Below are 27394 nucleotides of genomic sequence, written 5' to 3' on the forward strand. Positions count from 1 at the left end.
TTGATTTGAAAACATTTGGGTGCTAAGAGCAGAAATGGTCACTTCAAATCTGATGCTATGGCATCAGAATAGAAATCTTTGGCATACCCTTGTGAAACAGTTGGTTCTTTATTCCAATTTAATCTGTATCCAAGTCAATTGCCAGCCCTGTTTTGCTCCTGCTATATTAGTTGTTTGCTAATCAGCATCTTTAATAATGAAATAGAAAATTAATTTCTCCCTGAAAGCATGTATCTGTCCTATATTGTATTTCAGAAAATCAATTCCACATTAGATGTTATTTTCCCCATGCTTTTGATGCCACTATGAAGTGTGCAGTTTTACAAAGGTGCCCCTGGTAAGCCAAATTTCTTACATCGCCAGCCAGTTCTGTTTCAAGTGACTCTCATCTCAGTGTCCCATGGAAGAGCTCCTGCGGGATATTGAAATCTAGAAGCTTTGTGTGATTGGGGACTCTCAGCTGGCTTTCCAGGCCCAAAGAGGCTCAGAGTCAGCATGTGGAAAAGGATTCATTGATGCACAGCTTTCTTCCTTCTACTCCCTTTTTTACCAGGATCTTTTGTGTTTTAGTGTCAATACTCCTGCTGCTGTACTTCCACTGTGTGGAAGGTAATTCATAAGATTTAAATAAAATGGATTGAGCAAAAAAGCAAGGGATGATAATTACCCAATACCGTTAAAATACTTTCACTAGAATTTCATTCTTTTTCCCTTTACCTGGAGGGAATCATTATCACCATTGCAGTTTTTAACATGCTGTGTATTCATAAGCCAATCTAAAGGGATTTTGTGCTGGGTTTAGGAAGATGGTGGAGGAGTACAAAGCCTGTGTGAGGTCAAGCTGTTCTAGTGTGAGTCAAAACGTTGCTTGACCTTAAATGGCTCAGTCATAGAATGAAGTAGCCAAAAACACATCTTGCTTTGGTAGTTTATTTGGTAACTATTTTAGCAACCAAACCTTTATTTTCTTAGAAGGCAGCTAGGCTAACCACTATGCCACCACTGCAAATCTTTCTTAATAGCTTCAGAGCTTTACTAGTAAGGAATCAAGCAAATCCTACAATAATAAATGGTTATTGTCTCACCAAAGTGCATCGGGTCCATGGACCCCATTCAGATATCACGCAATCCTCAGGACACGGTAATTTGCACTCTCTAGAGCCCAGAGGCATCTCTTCTGGGTCACAGAGGTAATCCTCTACGTGGTCAGAAGGGCCATCCGCTGTGTTCTGCATGCATCTAGGAGAAAACACACCTATCAGTGAAGGAAGCAGGACAATCGACCCATGAGCAACCTATAAGGTATATGGTTTTTCCTAAGATAACACTGTGGGGGTGGGGGATGGGAAGCCTGGCATTTAATGAATAAAATTCTCCAAACATAAAGACATAAAAGGATCTCTGCCTCCCATAACTAGTCATAGAACTTCAGTATGATTTAAAAATCTATGCCTGCATGTATCATCATAATCTTTTAAATGTTTAGCCATGTGGTACACTCTGTGTATATAAACTCCACGTGTCTTACTCTAAAAGGAGGGGGTCATGTACACCCATATATGATCGGAAACTAATGAGGAGTGGTCCAAACATATTCATAGATGGGTTGAAATTTTACAATATAATGCTTTTTTTTTTTATTCTGAGGAAAATGGTGGATTTTTCCTATTTTATGAAAATAGAGAAAGTAGATCACACATGATGGAAAATAAGGCACATGTAAATCTCTTCATTAAGTGTTTCTGAAAGTAACTGATAGCATTTGTTAAGTTGTTCTGTCATTTAAGAAGTAATTTTAGCCTCCTCTCTGCTGATAACCTTAGGAGAAAGCCAGAAGTGAAGTGACAACTTTCACTTTTTTTTTTAATGCTATTATTATTGCAAACGTGGTCATTGGGATCTTCCTATATCTTGACCTTTTAAAATTTGTTTTCTTTTTAAGAGAACAAATTCAAACATTTTATTACATTTTATTCTATTGTAAGCAATCAAAAAGGGCTCTTTGCTCATCTCTTGGGAATCTAATTAATGTGGCTTTTACCAGACTTCACTTTTACCGTAGTTAATAATCTCTCCGGGCACTTTTCTAATAAAAGAGAAAAACTTTATCCCTCATTTGTAACTCAGAGAAGGTCAACACAATTAATAGGTTTGGGAAGAGAGGGATATTGCAGGAGATGAAAAGGAAGGCTTGAGCTCTTAAGCCTCTCAAATACAGTGCAATGTTTTAAACTGTTGGTTGAATTACATTATCAATTATACCTGGAATCTCAACTTTTCTCAGGGATTTACAATCAGTAGGGATATGGCATCTTCACAAATCTGCTCTGTATAATCACCTTTCTATATAGTGCTGCTGATTTTAGGAAACGTGATTTTCTTATAGGATGCATTCAGAGAATGGAAAACTATGCTGCTGGTTATGTAGGAACTGGGTTTGTACCCTAAAAAATATTCACACAAATAGCCACATGTGCATTTTTTGTATACCAAATATAAAAAAGTAACCATACAAATATGTAAATGTAGATATTTATTTAATTTCATTGTTGAAGGAAAAATAAATTATAAATTTCCTTGAGAAAATTTTAATTTCCCAGGAAAAAAGTTCTAGCTTCAGAGCTATTTTTAAAATGTTCTGTGACAGCAGCTTTGAGAGGACATGGAGCAGATGGGACAATTCAATCTCCAAAGTTGGATTTGCTGGTAGGAAAAGAATGCATTCACGTTAGGCCCTGACGTGATGTACAAGGATTAACTTGCAAAATTACCTATTGATCTAGAGTTAAGGACAGATGTTCAACGTTCTATTAAGTAGTTATAAAACTTTGTTTTCAAAGGCTTTTCCTTCAATTTTTATTATGCAGATAATAGATTCATTTTAGGAAAATTAGAAGAAATAATAAAAACTTACTTCATTCTATTAGAGATAACGACTCAAGACTCTTTATTATTTATTTTTTAAGGCTGCAGCTGTGGCATATGGAAGTTCCGAGGCCAGAGGTTGAATCAGAGCTGCAGCTGCTGTTCTGCACCACAGCCACAGCAATCTGGATCCTCTGAGCCACATGTACAACCTACAATGCAGCTTGTGGCAATGCTGGATCCTTAACCAACTGAGTGAGGCCAGGGATCAAACCTGCATTCTCACAGAGACAATGTCGGGTCTCTAACCTGCTGAGTCATGACAGGAACTCCCCACGCTACTATATCTAAACCTGTATTTCCATTTCATTAAACAGGAGCAAACTTTACCTGCTACTACCATTTAGGAAAAACATTAACAATACATTATAAACATCTTTTCCATGTTATTGCTTTTCCAAGATATAATTTTTAATGGCTACATTTGAATTCCATCATTTGAATGTGTTACAATTGATTAAAATTCTTGTTAGCATTTAGATTGTAAGTTTTCTTTGACTTGGTATTAATGATATTTTTATCACTGTAGAATACAGAATAAATATTTGAATCAAGTTTTGAGCCCAAAGGAAGGCTCTTTAAGTTTCTATGCTCTCTTCAAATTCCTGGCCTTTCTCCTTTCTATAGGAGAAGGGATTATGCTCTGAGAATATTGAAATATACTAGAAAACAATGTAGAACCAAGTTGGAGGACAGGGATGGGGCTAGAGACCCACCACAGTTGTGACAATAAGGAGGTTTACTGTTTTGAGAGAATTCAAAAGCAACAGAAGAAATAACTAAATCTGTCTGGATTTTATTATCATTATGTGCTGGCAATTCTAGAAAAGTTACAGTGAAAAAATATTCCTTTCCACCAGGGCAAACCATTACTATCACTCAGTCACACCATCATTAAAGAGAAGGAATGAGGTCAGATATTTGGAAACCTGTTCTCCTACAGACTAATCTGTCCTGAAATGTCACCCAAAGCTTGCATCTAAAGGGACATTTGTCCATAATTAGCAGAGGATAAGGCTTATGAAGTGTAGTACTCAATCAGGAAAGAAACATTACAAGAGCAGAGATTCCAATCAATACTGATCTCTTTTGTTCTATTTGCATTAAAAATGTTTACTGAAAAAATTAATTGACCTGAAAAGTTACTTTAAGATTTGTTTGGAAACATTGAGACTATCTGCAAAGCAAAGTGAAGCAACATATATACACAGATAACTGAAGGGAAAGGCAAATGAACAGCAGTTCTTTATTGTAATTTTTAGTAGCAAAAACCACAACCTGATCAACTTTTTAATATAAGAAAACTATTTTTAAATTTGAAAGAGAAATTTTAAATTTGGAAGAAGCCTGGTAAAAAAATAGAATCTTTGTCTTTTTCTTCCCTGTTTCTCTATCATCTCATTCTCCACCCTCCATCCCATCCACCTTTTAAAATTCCTCAGAAAAATAACTTGAAAGTTCAGACTGGCTTTGAAAAAAGAAATAGAGATTATTTTTATCAGAGGCTGAGTTTTCCAGTGTGCCAAGGTTTTAGGATACAAACGTTATTTTGTTTTACTTTCGTGTTGAGAGTAAGAAGTAGACTCTTAAATTCTGGAAAAGTTAGGTCATGAGTGAGGCTGAGATTCTTCAGAGCAGGAGCTGTCACATTTTGGATGTTTTTGTATTTGTCTTGATTGTGTGTCACTCAGCAGCATTAGAAGGAACTGGTATGAAGAGTGACAAGAAACTTGAGTTTGAATTCAACTCCGTCACTTCAGTGATGTGTCTTCTCAGTACATGACCTAGTACTTCTCAATCTACTTTGTAAAGTGGAGAAAATAAAATCTCCCAGACTTGTTTCCCAAGTTCTAGACCCTTGAGGGACATATGCAGGGAACATTTAATGAATATCACACTTTTATGAGGTTTTCTGGAATTTCTATGAATATGACATGGTCTCAGTTTGGAGAAACTTACAGAATTTAATAAAGATGACAGATGCGTACATGGTATCTTTGAAAACAGTGATGGGTATGTGGGGTAATACAGAACAAGACTGCTCAGTAGAACTTTCTACGGCAACAGGAATACAGTGCTTTCTCATAGAATAGCCACCAGCCACCTCTGGCTGTTGAGCCCTCAGACTGTGTCTAGTGTGACTGAGGAAATACATTTTATTTCACTTTAATGAGTTTAAATTTAAAGTGAAATAGCCACATGTGGCTAGTGGATACCCTACTGGACAGTGTGGCCACAAAGAATAATGGGTGGCACCAGCCAGCTGGGGGTTTTAGGGAAGGTTTCCAGGGGCAGATGAGAGTATTCAAAAGGTAGCCAGGGTGATATGAAGAGTTTATAAAAGAGTATTACTAAAATACATTTAGAAACATAGTTAACCTTTAAGAAAAAAGTTATTGGGGTTGGAAAATCTGCGTTCATTCAATGTCACCCTTTATGAGCACCTCAAAACCACACTTCCGAAAATCCAAAGGCCAAGGATGCTAAACTGCTGCTGGAAGCTTTTAGAACTTTCCATGAACACAGACAGACTCCCTAAAAAGAAAACTGGAGATTGGGAGGAGGGCAAGCTCATGTTGCTGTATGTGAAACTGGGAGGTGGCTATGTCTTTGCTTCTCTGTGTAACCAGGCTGGGCCTTACCTCACTTTGCGGGTTTGCACGCCCTCTCCACAGTTGTCCCGCATGTTCACGAAGGTCACCTTGCAAACACTCCATGGCTCTGTGACCCATATGTACTGGTTGCAGTCACTGTGGCAAGGAACGACCTCGTACACCTGAAACACACACAGTACTCAATGACCTGACCCCGACAAGGGTGGGTGGGAACACTGCACATCACTGTAGTTATGATTTTTTTTTTTTTGTTAGCTACTCTCAGGCCTCTCCTTTACTATTTATTATTCTAAAATAGGCAGAGAGAAAATCTCTTGAGAGCCCTAGCGGTGAAGGGCAGGGCTTGCTGTGCTGTGCTGGTTCTACTGCTCCTCTATCCCACTGCAGCTGTAGATCTGACCTCATAGGCCATTTCAGACACATTCCACACTTTCCTGGACTGACCCTTACCACATGGTCTTGTAATTTCCTGGGCCATACTTCCTGTTCATAGTTTTGTGTGTCTTTAATACTTAGGCCAGGGTGCTGACATGTCAGGCATTCTACAGAGATTTGTTGAATAAGAGGAGTTAATAAATTAAGTAAGCATACAAAAAGAGCTGTTTTCAAATAAATATAATTTGGCCTCTTTTCTAAATAAGTATGTGTACCAATTAAGAATTTTTATTTATTGTGTTTTATATGTGAAGCTAAAAGATAAATCAAATCAAATAAAACCATCTTAAAACTAACTAAACTTCAGTCATTTAGGGCTTGGAAGCAAGGTCTGAAACTGACCTCATACTGTAGAGCTAGAGCCCAAAGCAGTGAGGGCCACAGGGAACAAAATGAATTGTCTGTGCTCTGGTCCCCACAACAGCTTGCAGCCCCAGATTTGGGTGGGGTGGTTGGTTTCAGGATTTTTTTTTACTTTTATTTTTTGGTTCCTAATGCTCTTCTCTTAATGAGAAAGAATGACTAAATAAATGAACTAATTAGACCACAATCCACTGCAACAGAGCTGACGCCACCTTTAGAGAAAAATGTCATTTTAAAGAAAAAATCATTTCAAAATCTATGATAATTCAACTCTATTTCCTATTTCACAAACACAATAATACATTCATGCTTTATATACTACTTAATTCCAGATAATATAGATTTAAGTAGTCCTTTTGTGTAAATTTTAGTGGACTAAATACCCAAGTAAAGTGAATAAAGTTGACCTATTCTACATAGGAATAAAAACTATGTACTGTTGGAGTAAGAATCTGTAATTATTGCAGTAAGAATCACCTTCACATCCGATGCTGTATTAAAAGAGGACTAAATACTATTTTAGTATTTAATAGAACATAACCCTCCAACTTGTGGGGAAGGGAAAAACTGAGGGGAAAATACCATCTTTCCTTCACCTCCCTCCCTCTGAGTAGCAGGAGACCATTAACAGGAGGTGTCAATGCCTTTTCCAGGCTGCTAGAGTAAAGCTTGTTCTCCCCATTCTTGTACCTCAGGCCCTGATGTTAAAATGAGAAAGCACATTTAACATGCTAGGGAAAAAAAGGGGGAACGGCTGCAGAAGAAAAATTTTATGGAAAATATGATGATTTTCCCTATAAGAGATAAAGGAAAGAGCAGGAAAGGAAATACATTCTCTGATGTCTGGAGTGAAAAAGAAAACAAAGAGTACTCTGTGATGAACCATGAGGTTTAAAAGTTCTTACCTGGGCCTGGAGTAGCATTCAGCAGGCATGAAGAAAAGGGAGAGAAAGACAAGTAAAACATGTCAGTATATTTGGTGCAAAGAACTCATGTACTAAGTTGCAAATATCATCCATATATAAAAGATTTCTTTTTGGTAAATGATTAGAACATTTTTCTTAGACCTTGAAAGAGAAAAGCCAACTCCTTATTATTGTTTAAAACTGTGATACACAAATGAATATTGCAAACAGCATAGCCAAGAAAAGAATTAGATAGGAAGGATGAAGAAAGTATTAGAAAACAGAGAAGACTTCAATACATGTTTCATGGGGAATTGATAAATGACTGCAAATATCTTGTGGTTCAAAGTGTGAATGGACTGGAGTTCCTGTTGTGGATCAGTGGGTTAAGAACCTGACTAGTATGCATGAGGATGTGGGTTTGGTCCCTGGCCTCACTCAGTGGGTTAAGGATCAAGTGTTGTAGTAAGCTGCAGCCTAGGTCTCAGATGTGGCTTGGATCTGGTATGGCTGTGGCATAGGCCAGCAGCTTCAGCTCCATTCGATGCCTAGCCTGGGAACTTACCTATGCCATGAGTGTGGCAATAAAATAGATAAAATAAAATAAAATAAAATAAAATAAAATAAAATAAAATAAAATAAAAAACAAATTGTGAATGGATTATCTATAGATTGATTGGCTGACTGATGAATATGTTGATCTTAATCAATCCATCCACCTACATTTCTTAGGAAATAAGAATCTGCTTCCTCAATTGGAAAAATGGGACCTTAGAGATCATTTTAAAGGCAAAGTACCACCAATTATTTATCAAGGAGCATATAATTTCAGTACAAATTAATATGATTTATAATTTTCAACAAACATTACACAAACCTTAGCAAACAATCTGAACTTTTGCAAATTCACTATTTAAAAAATGCTGAGGCAAACATAGCTTGTTATATTAAATGTTGCCTGGTTGTACACACACATACACATACTAAAGGTATGAAAATGTGTAGAATTTATTTGAATCATGGATAAAAATTTATTAAAATTTGAATTTACTATTGGAGGAGTTCCCATTGTGACTCAGCAGTAATGAATCCAAATAGTATCCATGAGGACTCGGGTTTGATCCCTGGCTTCACTCAGTGGGTAAGGATCTGGCGTTGCCAGGAGCTGTGGTGTAGGCTGTAGATGCAGCTAGGATCCCACTGTGACTGTGGCTGTGGTGTAGGGCAGCAGCTGCAGATCTGATTGGACCCCAGCCTGGGAAATTCCATATGCTGCGGGTGTGGCCCTAAAAAGACAAAAAACTTCACTATTAGAAATTCAAAAGTTCAAAGCTTGTAGAAAAAAATTTTTTTTTGTACTATAAACATTATATTTCAGTTATTCTGTTTCATCAGGGTCATGCATTTTCTTTGGAAATATGTACTAGGACAGAGAAACTTGATTACCAGTAGATGGCAGCAGTACAGTATATTAGTCACCTTTAGTTGCATTTAAGGGCAAGTTCATTAATTTTAGTGAGGGGGGTGGGCATCAGCATTCTTTCAGAGTACTTTCTATGCAATTTAATTCTCTACTTTCTTGGTCCTTAATCCTTTTACTGAAAAGTTGTTTTGATTTTCTCTATAGTTTACTTTTATTGTGATGAATAAATTTAGGTTAATATGGGAAGGCAAGTACATATACTTGCTTACCCATATATATTTAGGTAAGCAGTGTGTTTAGAGATTAAAATTAGACAATCTAGGTGTGTATGAAATACATCTACATATTTAAGGCTGGTTCACATAATGACTAAGTTCATCTGTGACTTAAATTTAATTATACATGTTTACATCTACACATACTGTAACAGTTCAGTGTTTGTTAATTCACATGTAGGCCAAACATGATAATAATTGTCTAATGCCTCTCAGATTATATTAAATTAGTCACTATTCCCTCTATTAGACTTTTTACTTTTTGTTTCCAATGGAACACAAGTAACAACTATGAATAGCAGCTAACAATGTTTGCATCCGAAGTCAAGGAAAGTTCCAAATAAGATTGAAAACGCCAATGAACAAATTGATAGATAACAGCTTTATGTTTTGTTTTTCTTTATTATTATTATTATTATTTGCTTTTTAGGGCTGCACCCTTGGCATATGGAGGTTCTCAGGCCAGGGGTCAAATTGGAGCTAGAGCTGCCAGTCTATGCCATGGCCACAGCAACCCAGGATCTGAGCCGCGTCTGCAACCTACACCACAGCTCACAGAAATGCCGGATCCTTAACTCACTAAGTGAGGCCAGGGATTGAACCCACATCCTCATGGATCCTAGTTGGGTTCAGTAACCACTGAGCCATGACGGGAACTTCTCTTAATATATTTTACATCAAACAAATTTAAACACATGTCATGGATATATTTCCCTATTTTAGACCCAAACCCATATACTTTGATTTTAATTTATAAGAGTTGGTAATTGAGATGTCTTATCTAAGTCTCTAGGGGATCTATAAGAGTGAAACAATCCTGCTCTCAGCACACAGATTACTGCATAATATATAATAGATTAAACACCTTGATATTATTTCAAAGGTAGATTTCATTTTTATTTCCAGTGAGTTCTATTAATATGCATATGCATACATATGAGTGTGCTAAATCTCTTGAGAATACAAGATCATCTATCTGACTTGGGATTTTAATAATTTACTCAGGCACTCTAGAAATAAAATGGGTCAAATTTTCTTATTCGGGGCTATTATTTATTCTTCATTTTTGGATAAAATATAGATCATTGTGCATCTAGAAGATACTTTAAAATACCCCCAATGGTAGAAAATACCTGGTTTACATGGTCCAGCTTGGGGCACGGCCTTCCTCCATTATAGGGTTTTTCACGCAGCCATTTAGACCGAACCTTCACGCCACTCCCGCAGGACTTACTGCAGCGAGACCAATTGGACCACTCACTGAGTTTGCAGTCTGAGGGGCAGGGGATGATGCAGGCCTCTTCAATATAACCTGAGTGGAGGAAAATGAGACAGGAGCCATCTCCTTCATATGTCATGTGTCTACTTCATTCTAGCTCATTTAGAAGGTCCAAGTTGACTTGACAGTAACATGCAAATGCAGAGATGTCTCCGTCATTAGGGACTCAAATTAAATTCTGCAGGAATATGACACATACATAAGGCAACTCTGTTAAAATAACAGCTGAGCAGCTGCCACATGATCTGCTTAGGATTCATGCTCACCATATTTCAACATTTTGGACTTTCTGACAGCTCGTGTTTAATTGACAATAACACGTCTGCTGCCATATCATTCTCAGTCTGCCAGAATGATACATTAAAAAAACTGTAACAGTTTTCTATAAAATCCTATCTGTTAATGTCACACAAGTTCAAGTGTCTTGAGTCCAGACACTTTCTTTCAAGAAGAAAGCCAGACCCTCTCAATCAATATTCAAAAGGAACCATTTAACTTAGCACCTTATGTTTCCCCTTCATTGAAAATCAAGTCTGATGAAGGAAAATGAAGGATGTTAAACAAATAATGCCTCATATTTTTATAGTGCAGTCAATTTCAAAACACCTTCACCTCTTGTATTCATTTGATTCTCTTAAAAATATTACAAATGAATTGATGTTCTATTGGACAGACAAGAAAACAAATACAGGAAAATAATTGACAAGTGCAAGGTCACACAGTAAGAGATGGGGATAGGTTTTCCGAGGTCTAGTCCAGGACTCATTCCATCAAATCACATAATTAACTTAAGAGTCTACAGATTTGTTTTGAGAAATGGGAGCATTTTCTTTGACCAGTCCCTCACTACCAATTTGGCATTTCATAGCACCAATTTATCATTATTGTTCTCAAGGCAAATATGTGGAAAAAGTAAGACTCCTCTGGTCAAGAGTCAAATGCTGTCCTCTGTAATACTCTGACTGTGGAGAGAGGTTGGCTTTTTGTTTGTCTTTTTGGTTTTTTTGGCTGCATACACGTCACATGGCATATGGAAGTTCCCAGGCCAGGGATCGAACCCGTGCCATGGTCTTGACCGGTTCCACAGCTGCAGTAATGCTGGATCCTTAATCTGCTGTACCACAAGGGAATTTCATGGAGAGAGATTGTTTGTGATACAAGAAAATACTCTGCTCTTATCATTTTAGATCAACATCATAGTTTGATTTTTGAAAATAATTATAATGTAAACAGTTTATCGTGGGACTCTAGGTAGATTTAAAAAAATTTTTTGAGACTAATTTATAGGCCATAAAATTCAGCTCATGTTTCAGTTTTTAATATAGTCTAATTTATGCAACTATCACCACCATCTAGTTTCAGAACATTTCATTTCCACAGAAAGAAACCTTATATCTCTTAGCATTCACTTCCTGTTTTCCCCTCCCCTAACTCCCTAGCAACTAATCTACTTTATAGTTCTAAGAATTTACCTGTTCTGAACATTTTATAAAACAAAATTAAACATTATATATTATGATTGGCTTTTCGCTTAATATAATATTTTCAGGGTTCTTCTATGTTGTAGCATGTATTAATACTTCATTCCTTTTTTAAACTAAATATTCCATTGTATGGATATATCATGTTTTGTTTATTCATTCATCAGTTGATGGATATTTTACTTGTTTCCACATTTTTTAGAATATGAATCATGCTATGAATATTTGTGTACAATTTTCTGTATGGACAAGTTTTCAGTTCTCTTGGGTATATATCTAGCAGTGGAATTGGTGAAACATACAGCAACTCTATATTTAACTTTCCTGAAAGTGCCAAATGATTTTCCAAAGTGATTGTACCAGTTCACACCACTACTGGAAAAGTTTAAGTCTTCCAATTTCCACATTTGTTAAAACTTGTTGTCTTTTCTATGTTAGCATACTTTAAACAACAAAAGTTGTTGTTGCAGTTGTTTTTGATTCTTATTTTCCCAATACAATTTTTTTCTACTGGGGTTAATAGATACAACAAAAGTTTTAAGTATTAATGAAGTCCAATTTATCTATTTTTACATTAATTTGAAATCAGAAAGTGTGAATCCTCCTACTTTGTTCTTCTTTTTCAAGATAGTTTTGGTTCTTTTGAGTCTCCTGCATTTCCATATGTATCTTACACCAGCTAGTCAATTTTTACCCCAAAGGGCAGCTAACATTTTGAAAGGAAATTGTGTTGAATAGTTTGATCAATTTGGGAGTATTGAAATTGTAACAGTTCAGGTACATGGAATTTCTTTTCATTTATTTAGGTCTTTAATTTCTTTCAATGATGTTGTAGTTTTTAGTTTAACTCTTGGACTTCTTTTCTTAAATTTCTTGAGTATTTTATTCTTTTTTTTATAGATAGGTTTAAAAGAGAACAAACATTGGTTTCTTTCCTTATGGGCGAAATTAAGACCACCTAAAAATTAATATGACTAATTTATTTTATTTTATTTTATTTTATTTTGTCTTTTTGCTATTTCTTTGGGCCGCTCCTGCGGCATATGGAGGTTCCCAGGCTAGGGGTCGAATCCAAGCTGTAGCCACCGCCCTACGCCAGAGCCACAGCAACGTGGGATCCGAGCCGTGTCTGCAACCTACACCACAGCTCATGGCAACGCTGGATCGTTAACCCACTGAGCAAGGGCAGGGACCGAACCCACAACCTCATGGTTCCTAGTCAGATTCGTTAACCACTGCGCCATGACGGGAATTCCTGACTAATTTAATATAGAAGTATGTGCCCAGTATTGAGATACTGTTAAAAAGTTACCCCACAAAAAAAAAAAAAAAAAAAAAAAAAAATCGAAATGCCATTTGCAGCAACATGGATGGACCTAGACATTATCATACCAAGTGGTGTAAGTCAGATAAAGACAAATATTATATGAGATTCCTAATATGTTGTAGCCAATAAAAATGATACAGAAGAAGTTATTCCCAAAACAGAAAGAGACTCAAAGATTTCAAAACCAAATTTATGGTTACCAAAGGGGAAATGTTGTGGGGAGGGATGGATTAGGAGGTTAGAACTGGCATACATATACTACTATATACAAAAATCAATCAATTTTAAGGACCTACTATATAGGTTAGGAAGATCTATTCAGTGCTCGTGATAGTCTATATGGGGAAAGAATCTAAAAGAGAATGGATATATATGTATATGTACGGCTGACTCACTTTGCTGTACACCCCAAACTAACAGAACATTGTAAGTTACCTATATTCACAGACTTTCGGCTGCCTGGGGGAGAGGAAGGGAGTGGGAGGGATCGGGAGTTTGGGGTTATCGCATGCAACTTGGAATGGATTTATAATGAGATCCTGCTGAGTAGCATTGAGAACTATGTCTAGATACTTATGTTGCAACAGAACAAAGGGTGGAAAAAAAATGTATACATGTAAATGTAACTTGGTCCCCATGCTGTACAGTGGAAAATAAATAAATAAATAAATAAAATGTAAGCAACTTCAAAAAAAATTTTATAAAGTTAGCCAATTTACTATATAGTATTTAGCCTTGCTTTATAAATTACCTGGCACATATCTTAAAAGTACAGGTCTCTGGCAACCCCAGACATTATGTCATACTTCACTTGGGATAGTGTCTGATTTTTTGGAATTAATTAATTTTCTTGTGTTTATTCAGCACTCCTTTTTTTTAATCGAAAATTTTCTTATCAAGGTAATTGTAGATTCGCATATAATTGCAAGAAATAACAGACAGGTCCTTTCTATACTTTTCTCTGTTCCCTACAATGGTAACCATAGTATAATTTCAACCTAGATAGTGAGATGGACACAATCCATTGCGTTTACTCAAGTTTCATTACTTTTACTTGTACCCATTTGTGTGTGTGTGTGTGTGTGACTAAAATTAGGCAACTCTGTTGTAAGACACAGGAAGAACCAGTAAAATCTGTGTGAGAAGTAGATTTATGGCATATTTTTCTATATATTCTATATTTTTGTCAAAGATACACATCACCTGTTCTAAACTTATTGTAGTCTCCATACATGAAAGCACATCTTTCAAAAGTGTAAAGTTCACTGAATAGCACTCTAGAACTCTTTTTTGTGTTGCCTTCCAGTCACTACCTTTTCTCACACGAGGAGCTACTATCCTGATTTCTCACAGTCTAGAACTGTTTTACTTTTAAAAAATGTTATGTCAATGGAACCATAGAGGATATACCCATGTGTGCTGGCCTCATTCACTTTACCTTGTGGTGTGAGATTCTTACATATTGTTGCATGTTGCTGAAAATCATTCATTCTAATTGATTATGGTTTATTAATTCATTCTATCATTGGTGAGTATTTGGTTATTTTTCAATGTCAAGGTATTATCAATCATCTGCTATGAATATTCTAGAACATGTCTTTTGGGAAACTTATGTATACATTTATACATTTCTTTTAGGCATATTCCTAAGAGTGAATCAGGTGTCTCAGAGGATATACATATTATATCAGCAATTTTTTTTCTTTTCTTTTCTTTTTTTTTTTTAGGGCCGCATTTGTGGCATATGGAGGTTCCCTGGCTAGGGGTCGAATTGGAGATAGAGCTGCCAGCCTATGCCACAGCCACAGCAAACCAGGATCTGAGCCGTGTCTGTGACCTATACCACAGCTCACAGCAATGCTGGATCCTTAATTCACAGAGTGAGGCCAGGGATGGAACCCACATCCTCATGGATACTAGTTGGGTTTGTTACCACTAAGCCATGATGGAAACTCCCTATATCAGCAAATTTTAAGTAAAGTATAAAATGATTTTTTTTTTTAAGATAGGATCATGAATTTGGTATGAAGTGCAAAATGCAGTGAAAGAGTTCTTGAAAGTGCGAATAAGCTTCCGAGAGTTTTCAAGGGGGCAGGTATGCCAATGGGGCTGTGAAACAGTGAAGGTAGAAAGAAGATGCTAATGTTAAGGTTTGAATATACTTCTGATGTTGAAGAAGACTTTTGGAGTATTGATAATAATCCAGAGAAGAATCAAAAAAATAAGTGAAAAAATACTTTCTAATAGTGTTTACCAAAATTTTGAAAAGCATAACTATTTTTCAAACAAATTGTGCCGTGATCTACTTAAACCTTATACTCTGACTTTAATTATGGTTTGAGGTAAGGAAACAAGCCCACCTCACTATTTTGAGTTAAAATATGCTTCAAATCACATTCCCTTTTCAATCAGCACAGACAATAAATGAATTTATCTAAAATAGAGTGAGATAGTTAAAAATGAAGTCTCATAGGGCCAAGACCAGTAATAATTTGTATTTCATAGTTTAATAAATAGAATCAAACTATAAAAATATCTAAAGTCATTTCCAAATCAATGCCATCTTTGGCCCAACTGTTTAATGTTGTAAAAGTACAATGAATTAAGTAAAAATCCCAACTGTTTGCAAATACTATCACTGGCTTTTGTAAAAGGACACCAGTATTTCAAAGGTAGTGAGTTACTGAAATATTTCAAGAAGAATTACATTTTTCCATCTTGCTAAACATCAATATTACTGCAAAAGTAAACCTCTAACCTTCTGTTACTCAGGAATTGCAGTTGAAATTGGAATCACATGATCTTTCTTGTTACTCCTTCAGAGAGTAACAGTTAAATGAAAAGTCTTTCCATTTTATCTGTTGAAGTACTGTGGCAATGGTTAAATAGATCATGTCTGTCTTCAGACTAATTCACATTGTACTACTAAGTAAGCAGATATAAAATTTTTATGTTTGATCTTCTGATAGAGTATTCCAGAAAACATCTTTCAAATAAAAATCTATTAAACTGTTGAAAGAGACAAATTAGACACTAAGATAAAGACAAAACTGCAAAAGAGTATAATGCTTAGTCTTCCATTTTAATTTTCTAATGTGTTACAGCATTCAATAATTGCCTGTCATGTTTATCTAGTACAAATTAAAATCCTTAACGTTACTAGTGAACTGCTAGATAAGCATTCCCCTGCCTTCTCTGCTAAGATCATTTCTGAGGGCAATTAACGCCAAACAATCATGGGGGATAAAAAGACAAAAACATTTGAAGTGTTTTAAGGCTAAATAAACTGCTGGCATCTTGTAGCAATTTATGGTTCCTGAGGAATGCTGGAATAAAATAAGTGACTTCACAATTAGGGTGTTAAAACTTTCAGTAGCTCAACACTGAATATGACACATGGGAAAATTGAACTGCTGACTTCTGATTGTATTTTTTGTATCTGTATCTGTTGTGATGGCTGCTTTCAAGTTGAAATGCATACAAAACACTAGCAGGCTTTAGGAGGCAACCAGAAAACATATTGCCTTTGAGATATATCCAATCATCTCATTCAGGTGAATTATGAATGTGCAGATAAAGTAGCTTTCAACAACCTTCACAATTACTATATTGTGCTGTTGAGAGGCACACTGCTGATAGATTAAGGAATTCATTTTGAAAGCACCTGGAAAATATTGGTTAGTTCTGATTTACAGCTGTGTAAATGAGCAACTCTGGCACTCTATCTGAAACATCTGGATTAATTTCAAAAGTGACCTGAAAAATCTCTCCTACTTAAACATGTGTTATATGCACATGACTGCAATTGTGAATGAGAACATTTAGCTGGAAGTTTATCTATTGTGGTCCCTGTGAATTTGAAAATATTGAAAAAGTCATTTAAAAATATGTTATACATGTATGACTGGGTCACTTTGCTGTATAGCAGAAACTGACACAACATTGTAAATCAACTATGCTCTAATAAATTTTTCTTTTTTTTTCTCTCTTTTTTAGGGCCGCATCTGTGGCATATGGAGGTTCCCAGGCTAGGGGCCAATCGGAGCTGTAGCCGCTGGCCTACGCCAGAGCCACAGCAATGTGGGATCCGAGCCGCGTCTGCAACCTACACCACAGCTCATGGCAACGCCAGATCCTTGACCCACTGAGCAAGGCCAGAGATTGAACCTGCATCCTCATGGATGCCAGTCAGGTTCATTAACTGCTGAGCCACGACAGGAACTCCTCTAATAAAATTTAAAAAAAAATAAAAATATGTTCAAAAATGAACAGAATATCCTTTTGAATTTTTTCTTAAGAACCGATAACTTGAAAAGCTGGGAAAACTAAACTTCTATATACATATCCAAATTCCTATAATCAGTTGTTCTACCCAAATTCATTATATTCAATGTATGAAAAGTTATGAATCAACATTGGGCAATTAAATTTTCACAGTGAAGTGTTCAGGTAAAATTATGTAACTGCAATGAGATGCTATTTTATTTTTATTTGTTTTATACACATATGAAGGCATATTTCTTCATATCTGCTAGGTATGTCTAGATTTTCTCAGACAATTTCAACATCACTTTTAATTGCTGTGGGATTTTATAGCTGCTGTTATTCCAGTACTAGGTGCTTACCCAGTGAGTAGGCACATTTAGATTCAGGTAGTGCATCTATGTATAAGTTCACCACCAAGGCCATTTCTTATAGCAAACTTTAAAACTCTGATGTATAATGAAGACTTTGGCTGGTCTTTTCCCTTGATCCCTGACAGGCAGCCTCTAAGCCCTGAAATTTCCTGAGTGGTTGGAGTATCTTTGTTATTCATGGTGGGCTTCTTGGACTACATGTGAATTTATGCTAAGATGTCTAAGAAAGAGGAGAATGATCATACCACAAAGACCAACTATGTGTTTAAAAGGGTGGGGCTTTAAGCCACTTGATATCCTCCCAACCACTGGGGAGGGCAAAGTGAGTTTGACCCTGCAGTCAATGGTTCAATCACTTAGGCCTTTCCCCCTCCTCCCCAACTATAGACACAAAAGCTCAGGCTGGTAAAGCATATCCATGAAGCAAGAGGGTGACATCTGGTGGCTCTGTGGGGAGACAACATAGACCTCTTGTGTTCAGGATCCTCTCAGGCCTCATCTATGTGTCTCTTCAATTGACTGGTTGTGATTTTTATTCTTTCGCTACAATAAAGCTGTTAAGTACAGTGCTTCCCTGAGTTCTCTGAATTGTTTCAGTGAGTTATTGTATCTAAGGGAATTGTGGGAATCCCCAAATCTGTGGCCAGCTTGTCAGAAGTAAGGCTGACCTGAGGACCCTGGGAGGCAGCTAGTGTCTGAGGTGACAGCAGTCCTTCAGAGGACTAGGCCCTTAACCTGTGAAGTCTGGCCTAAGTCCAGGTAGTTAGGATCATAACTGTGTTCCACTTTCAGATGTACATTTTATTAAAAAAGGAATATACATATTCATGCAAGAACCCATATCTGCAGTTTACTTATTCCACCAAAAATTAAAATGAAAACTTTGGGAATAATTATGTACATAAGGCATTTATGGACTTTCCTCCCAAATTTAAATTTTCTAATTTTAACTAATATTGCATTAAAATCAGAAAAAAAGGTATAAAACCTCATGAAAATAGGGCTTTGTCAGCAATATAAACAATAGGACTTTCACCCCAAGAATTAAGCTCATGATCCCTATCAAACCCTGTGAGTATCTGCATGATCCAGTGAAGTTATCTTAAACTTTAAATGTGTAAGAGAACCCCCTGGGGATCTTGTCAGAATATAGATTTTGACTCAGCAGGTGTGCAGTGTGGACTGAATTTTTAGCATTTCCAAGGCTTCTCCTGTGATGTCTATGCTGCTGGTCTGTAGATGGCATTCTGAGCAACCAGGGTTTAAATCCCAGTTGGCAAATGACAACCCAGGCTGGCAGCCTGTTTCTGTATATAAAGTTTATTGGAACACAACTGTGCCATTCACTCACATATTTTCTATGGCTACTTTCATTCTCTAACTGCAGAGTTGGGTAGTTATTACAGAGACCTTTTTGGCCTGGAGAACCTGAACTATCTGCTATTTGGCCCTTTAGGAAAACCTTTGGTAACAAGTAATTTAACCTAATAGTTGAATTCTTGAATTTCCTCAGGGTCTCTCCATGTTGGCAACAATTTGCAGGTATCAACAGCAATAGATTACTTTTAGGTGATAGGAGAGCTATGTATATTAAGCAGTGTGGGCTCAGGAAGGACAGTCATATCAGATAGGTCTTTTGCTTACTTGAAATGAACAGATGATAAAACATCACAAAACAAATTGAGTTCAATTTTAGAATATCTATTGATAATGCATTATGGCTTAAACTCCCTGTGAGGAAGAGCATAGCCAAATTTGCTAAGTAAAGGTTAACAAGATGTGTCTAGAAGGAATTGTGAAACTCAAAGAGTTCAAGACTTGAGCATCTGACATTTTTACTTTATCTAGTTCACCTTCAAAGTATCCCTTATAGATAAATCTAACAGAAATATTATTCCTTATTTTCTCAAGGAAAGATGAGTGTGTACAAAGAGGATTAAATAAACATTTCAAACTCCCAATTAAAGCTGTAAACATAGGTTGGGAAGAGCAAGTTGCCACAATCACTAATATAAACCAAGAAATCAAGGAATCAGGCAATTCTCAATAGTAAGCTTTCAATGGGAATAAAGAGACTGTGATATTGATATTATTGGACTAATTCTGATATTGATATTACTGGGTGTGTGACTATTATTTCTTCTATCATTCCTTCTACCTACTATTTAGTTAGGTAGGGAGAAGCACAAATATGTGATGAATATTATACAGTAAGTTTGTGGCCTCTTTGTGTCTTATTCCTGATTTAGTTATTCTCAACGGTCTGTTTATTTCCCAGAAATGTGACACAGAGGGAAGGGCACTGTCTAGAAAAAAGAAAATATACAAGCCTGACTGTGGACCAAATACAACTACAAATATTGTCTCTAGCTCTTCACTCATTCATTCATTCTACAAATATTTACTGCGCACCTACTGTTCTAAGTGCTTGGGATACATGAATGAATAAAATAGCTCAAGATACCTTTATCAATCTACATGTCATATGGTATGTTATACAGTAATGCATGCTTTTGAAATACAAAAAGTAGAGCAGAATAAGGGGTTTGGGGATAGCCGGGTAGGGTTGAAGAGCAGCATGATATAATTCTATCACTTATGTTTAAATGAAAATCTTGTATACATGTACCTTGCATAAGCTCGATTACCTCTAAGAGTCTTCAAAATATCGAGGTTAAATGATGTAATTTTAAAAGGTTCCAGAAATACTACTTTTTGTTCTGTGAAATTTTAAAAATGATTAACTTGAGGGAGTTCCCACTGTGGCTCAGCAATAACCAACCCAACTAGTATCCATGAGCATGTGGTTTTGGTCCCTGGCGCTGCTCAGTGGGCTAAGGATCCGTCATTGCTGTGAGCTGTGGTGTAGGTCGCAGACATGGCTTGGATCTGTTATTGCTGTGGCTGTGGTGTAAGCTGGCAGTGCAGCTCAAATTCGACCCTTAGTCCCCTAGCCTGGGAACTTCCATATACTGCAGGGGTGGCCCTAAAAAGCAAAAAAAAAAAAAAAGATGAATTTGAAAAGCACCTAGTACTATGTGGATAGGTACTCAATCAACTTCTAGTGGATTTCTAACAGTGAGTAGGAAATGTGCAATTTGGTTTTTGAATGATCTATAATCTGCTGCTAATAGCAACATCACCCAAAATTTTATACCAAAAATAAATATACATAGTTTGCATTACAATTTTAGGATAGAGGATGCCAAAAATGTATTTATATATCAACATTTGTGCAGAAACTATATTTAATACTATATATCAGAATGGATGAACATTATGTGGTTCCCAAGGTATATTTTAAGATTGGATTTTTGGAGTATGGACATACTGCTTTCTTTGGTACAGAGTCTATTACTATAAGAAATTCCAGACATAACAGAATTGTGCCTTGGATTTCAAATATTAAAAAAAAAATAGTGATCACATGAGAAATGACCTAAAATAATATACGTAAAATGATGAAAGGCAAACTGTTTTATCAGTATCATAACTGAAAATATGATCCACAGATGGACAGCACAGATTAAACAGAAATTCCATAAGGTCACTATTGAATAGGACAGGGGATTAGTATCTCTGCACTGCATACATGTGGGGATCAATTTTATGTTTAAATTGAAAACAGGAAGAGACTTTTCTTGAAAGCCACTTTAAAACCCCATTTCCATCACCCATCTGGAAAGCTGATTTGGCTGAGAAAAGGCAGTGGTCATAGAAACTACAATTTAGAGCATGCCTAGGACAGAAAGCCAAAGTAATAAATAGCATTCCACTAACATGATCAGGATTGACAGAACATCAGTGTAATTCCAGGTAAGAGAGAGTCAACTTCCTCAGACCTTACTTTGAGTAAAAATGTTAGTAAACACTAAAAGATCCCATTGGACATCCATCATAGATCAAATTTAATGAGAAAGTGATGCTGGACAGACACAAAGACCTAGACTGAAATAGTTTAAAGATCTTAGATTCTTTCACAAGTGCCATGAGGTTCAGTGGTACCAGAGATTTCATCTTTTTCTATATGTGCTTTCCTTTTAGAATACAGTACTGCATTCTTCATGCTTTGAATTGATAGTGCAAAGGCAGGAAGTTTACTGCCTTTGGCCAATTTCAATTTTTTCTGTACTTTTACATTTTGTTTTTTGTCTTTTTAGGTCTGGACCCATGACATATGGAAGTTCCCACGCTAGGGATCAAATCAGAGCTGTAGCTGCCAGCCTACACCACAGCCAGAGTGACACAGGATCTGAGCCATATTTGCAACCTACACCACAGCTCATGGCAATGCTGGATTGTTAATCCACTGAGCAAGGCCAGGGATCGAACCTGAGTCCTCATGGATACTGGTTGGGTTTGTCACTGCTGAGTCACAATGGCAACTCCTACTTTTTTTTTTTAAAGGGACCAAACATTTTTGTGAGTCAGAAGATACTTAAATTTTTTTTTCTAAAAATAAGATTAACTGTTAAGTGGCTTAATGAAATTTCATGCATCTAATTAACAGATCAGGGTAAAATGAGAATATATGAGAGTCATTCTGAAAGCTCACAGGTTATGCTAAAAACAAATGATTAACTGGTGATTCACTAAGCATAACAATTTAAAATGTGAGCAAACACATACTATAGTTCAGGAGAAACACATTTAAAGTGATCTTCATTTTTACATTTTAATGACTAATTATGATCTAAGCATAACAATTATCTATATTATCATCATATCATCTCAGAATGGGAAGTGCATTTACATTTTTCTGGTATCTAACTTATAGCACCTATGTTATTTGATATAGAAAATAAAAACCTCAATACTCTTAGAGAAGTTTTTCAAAGCATACTAAACCCTTTTTATTTATTGTTCTAAGTGCATGGGATAATCTGAAACTTAACAATACAACTATTTTAACCTAAAAATAATTATATCTAGAGCTTCAATACAACAGATTCTTATAATATGGGCTTATATTACTAGACTTTGATAAAATGGTAATTATGAGATGAGGTAAAAAATAAAAGTCAGGATTTTGGGAAATTTTTTTGTGGGGACAGGTTTAAGAGATTCCATAAATATGTCACCATGATACTCCATAATGGTTTACAAATGTGGGACACTCCTATTTATTCATGATGTTTTCTGAACCATTTAATAAAACTGGAGGAGCAGTGTTCCAAGAGCAGAAGTTATTTCAGCAAGGTTGGAGGCTAACTACCATGTACCTCCCTCCCAGTGATTTGACTTATCTTTTTTGATCAACTCCATGAAAGGAAGAGGATCACTGTCCAGTATTTGCAAATATGTGATATCCATAATACAGGCTGACCCACTGTTGACTGTTCTCATTCCATTATGAAATGAAAGATACATTAAAATAAAAGAATGAAGAAAGAAAGCGGGATTAAGATGGCAGAGGAGTAAGATGTGGCACTTACTTTCTCCCACAAACACATCAAAAAGATAAAACCATCTATATGTAGAATGATTCACACAGAACATCTACTGAGTGCAGGAAGAAGACCTTACACTTCCAAAAAGGGCAAGAAACCTTCCACGTAACTGTGTAGAACAAAAGCAAAAAAGAGAGTGAGAGAAGGCGGGGTGGGGGGTGGGGGGGGAAGGAATCAATATGGGACCAGTAATCTTGAGAGGGAGCTGTGAAAGAAGAAAAGAATCTGCACCCTGCGAGGCCGCCTGATTGGGAGATCAGCTGGGATGGAAGGGGAAACCTCAAAACCTTGGAGAAAAGTACAACAGCTAGACTGAGGAGGGCAAAGAAGAGACAGAGCCACACAGACCATTGGTGCTATCACCCAGGACACAACAGCCCAAGACACTTGGGCAGGGGCTGTGTACTGAGACTCAGACTTCAGAAGTCATTTCCTAGAAAAGGACTGGGGTTGGCTGTGTGGAGACAGTCTTATGGGGTGGGAGGCATTGTGCCACAGCTGAGTGAGTGGAAGGAGGAGGCCTGGGCCCACAGGAGAAGCAAGGGGCCATTGTTGGAAGGGTGAGAGGAGGATGGGTGAGACCACCATAGGAACATCTTTCTCTGTGCATTCGAGGGTGCTCAGGTGTCAGGGGCAAACTGCGCAGCCATCTCAGACTCCAGAGGTGGTATGACCTACCACCACTAGGGAGTCCTTTGAACAGACACCACCTGTGGCTCCAGTCACTTTGAAGTTTGCTTCCAAGGAGGGCACTGCAACTGAGCACCCCCTGTTGCCCTTACTCCCCTGGGAATGCACATGTTCTGCCATTGCTGTCATTGTTAAAGGCTCTGGGCACTCCATCTACTTTCCTAAGGATCACTGCCACTGCTCAGGGCTCTATAACCAGGAGAAGCCTGTGCTTTGGCCTCCCCACAGGTCTTCACCACTGTCAAGGGTCCAGTAACCAGACACTGGCTACAGGCCCTGCCCATTGCCTCTGTCTCCCGAGAAGTATGCACAGGCCATACACAGGCACACCCCCTATCAAGGGGATACAGTCTGCACATTCTGAGGAAAGAGAGAGCAAATATCCAAACCAAAATCAGCCCCCATGCCAAAGAAACCAGTAGGCCCTTACAAGCTACCCAGAGGTGCTCTTGCATATAAATAGCCCTCTGAGACTAGAGTAGATAGTTGTTTTCCCTAAACTCACAGAATAAGAAAAATATAAGCAAAAGGAAGAAGCTCAAGAACTACTCCTAGTTAAAAGAACAGGGTAATTACCTTGAAGGAGCAAATAATGAAAGAGACCTTTGAGTCTAACAAACACTAATTTCAAAAAGGAGGTAATGAAAATACTGACGGAATTAAGAGAAGATATGAATAGTAATACAGATTATTTTAGAAAGGAACTAGGAACTACAAGGAGGAGCCAAGCAAAACTAAAATTCACTTGCAGAGACAAAAGCTGAATTAAAGGCACCAAAGAGCAGAATAAATAACACAAAGGATTGAATAATTGACTTAGCATATAGAATAATGGAAATAATCCAATCAAGACAGTAGACAGAAAACCAAATTAAAAAAAGAAAGAAAACAATTTAAGAGATCTATGGGATAACATAAAGTGGGCCAATCTACACATAATAGGGATTCCAGAAGGAAAAGCAAAAGAAAAGGGGATTGAAAACATATTTGAAGAAATTGTCTGAAAACTTTCCAAATCTAAAGGAAACGCATATCAAGATTCAGGAACTATGGAGGGCCCCAAACAAGTTGAACTCAAACAGACCTACACCACTATAATAAAATTTTATTATATTTTATTATAATAAAAATGGCAAAAGTTAAAGATAAGGAGAAGATTCTAAAGACAAGAGAATAACAAAGAGTTAATTATAAGGGAACCCCCATAAGGCTATCAGCTGATTTCTCTACAGAAACTCCACAGGCCAGAAAAGAGTGGCCAGATAAAGTTCTAAGAGGGAAAAATTTGGAGCCTAGAATACTCTACCCAGCAAGATTATCATTTAAAATAGAAGAACTAAGAATTTCTCCAACAAACAAAAACTAAAAGAAGACAGCAATACTAAACACATTCTAAAAGAAATACTGAAAGGTATCTTCTAAATAGGAAAGAAATGAGAAGACGTAGGATGGAGGAAATCATATTTGGAAAGTAATCACTTAAACCAGTACACAGGTCTAATGGGAATTAAAAAAAAAACAAACTTATTTGTAAAAGTGATGATGAACACAAGGAACAGAAAAAGGATGAACATGAAGATGTAAAAAAGGACATGGAAATCATAAAATATGGGGAAGGAAAGTAAGAAAATCTTGACTCTTTCTTTAAAGAATGTGTTTAGGCCTTTATGACTATCAGGCTAAGACAAGAAAATACAGGAACTGGTTAACATACTTGAAAAACAGGGCAACCACAAATCAAAAGCAAATAATAAATTCACAAAAACCAAAGAGAAAAGGACACAAGCATAAAATAAAAGAAAATCATCCAACCAAAAAAGAAAGGAACAAAGGAGAAACATAGAATCAATTGGAAAACAAGGTTTAAAATTTATCAACAATTACCTTGAATGTCAATGGACTGAATGCTCCAATCAAAAGACATAGAGTGGCAGACTGGATAAAAACACAAAAGCCTATAATATGCTGCCTATGAAAGACTCACCTCAGGGCAAAGGACACATATAAATTGAAAGTGAGGGGATGGAAAAATATATTTCATGTGAATGGAAATAACAGGAAAGCAGGAGTCACAACACTCAGTTCAGACAAAACAAACTTTAAAACAAAGGGTTAGAAAGACAAAGAAGGACACTATTTAATGATAAAAGGATCCATACAAGAAGAGGATATTACAATTGTCAATATATATGCCCCTAATACAGTAGCACTCAAATACATACAACAAACACTAACAGACATAAAAGGAGAAATTGATGGGAATGCAATAATAGTAGGAAACTTTAAGAACCCAATCAGATCAATGGGCAGAACCTCTAGACAGAACATCAATAAGGCAACAGAAATCCTAAATGACACAATAGACTTAAATGATATTTTCAGGACATTACATCAAAAAAAAAAAAAAACCAGAACATACATTCTTTGCAAGTGCACATGGAACATTCTCAAGGATGACCACACATTGGGGCACAAAACTAAACCACAACACATTTAAAAGTATAGAAATTAAGTATCTCCTCTGAACACAATGGCATGAAACTAGAAATCAACCACAGGAAAAGGAATGAGAAAAAACTGACTGCATGGAGACTAAACATGCTACTAAAAACCAATGGGTCAATGAAGAAATAAAAAAGGAAACTGAAAAATACAAGACAAATGACAATGAAAACACAACCATTCAAAATCTATGGGACGCTGCAAAAGCAGTGCTTAGAGGGAAGTTCACAGTGATACAGGCTTTCCTCAAAAAAGAGGAAAAATCTCAAATCAACAACTTAACCTACCTCCTGAAAGAATTAGAAAAAGAACAAACAAAACCTAAAGTCAGCAGAAGGAAGAAAATCATAAAGATCAGAGAGTGAATTCTACCAAAACATATAAAGAAGAACTTATACCCATACTTCTTAAACTTGAATCTCTCTTTTAAATACATAAAAGAGAGATTCAAAAAACAATATAAAAAATTGATAAAACCAAGAGATGGTTCTTTGAAAGGGTAAACAAAATTGACAAACCTCTGCCCAGACACACCAAGAAGAAAAGAGAGGGAAATAACCCAAATAAACAAAACAAGAAATGAAAAAGGAGAAATTGCAAAGGATACTGCAGAAATACAAAAAACCTTAAGAGAATGCTATGAACAATTATATGCCAACAAGTTTGACAACCTAGAAGAAATGGACAACTTTCAAGAGACATACAGCTCACCAAAACTGAATCAAGAAAAAAATAGATCATCTGAACTGACCAATCACTGAAATGAAATCGAATATGTAATAAAAGCACTCCCTACAAATAAAAGTCCAGGACCAGATGGCTTCACAGTGAATTCTACCAAAACATATAAAGAAGAACTTATACCCATACTTCTTAAACTTTTCCAAAAGACTGAAGGGGAAGTAACACCCCCAAAGATATTCTATGAAGCCACTATCACCCTAATACCAAAACCAGACAAAGACACTACCAAAAAAAGAAAAGTATAGGGCAATATATTTGATGAATATAGACACAAAAATTCTCAAGAAAATTTAGGTAACTCAATCAAACAACACATAAAAAAGATCACACATCATGACCAACT

The 27394-nt window shown here is 36.5% G+C and overlaps 1 protein-coding gene across 1 annotated transcript in view; it reads right to left on the bottom strand.

The window, feature by feature from the left end:
• Window positions 1-27394, bottom strand: part of THSD7A (thrombospondin type 1 domain containing 7A) — a 442541-nt gene that overhangs the window by 25643 nt on the left and 389504 nt on the right. The window contains exons 14-17 of the mRNA XM_047752579.1: window positions 10075-10253; window positions 7244-7249; window positions 5568-5701; window positions 1086-1239 (exon numbers count right to left, since the gene is read on the bottom strand). Of these exons, the coding sequence (XP_047608535.1) occupies window positions 1086-1239; window positions 5568-5701; window positions 7244-7249; window positions 10075-10253 (473 nt within the window). The remainder of the gene's footprint in view (window positions 1-1085; window positions 1240-5567; window positions 5702-7243; window positions 7250-10074; window positions 10254-27394) is intronic.

The sequence above is a fragment of the Phacochoerus africanus genome, chromosome 11 (genome assembly GCF_016906955.1).
Source record: "Phacochoerus africanus isolate WHEZ1 chromosome 11, ROS_Pafr_v1, whole genome shotgun sequence".
NCBI lineage: Eukaryota > Metazoa > Chordata > Mammalia > Artiodactyla > Suidae > Phacochoerus > Phacochoerus africanus.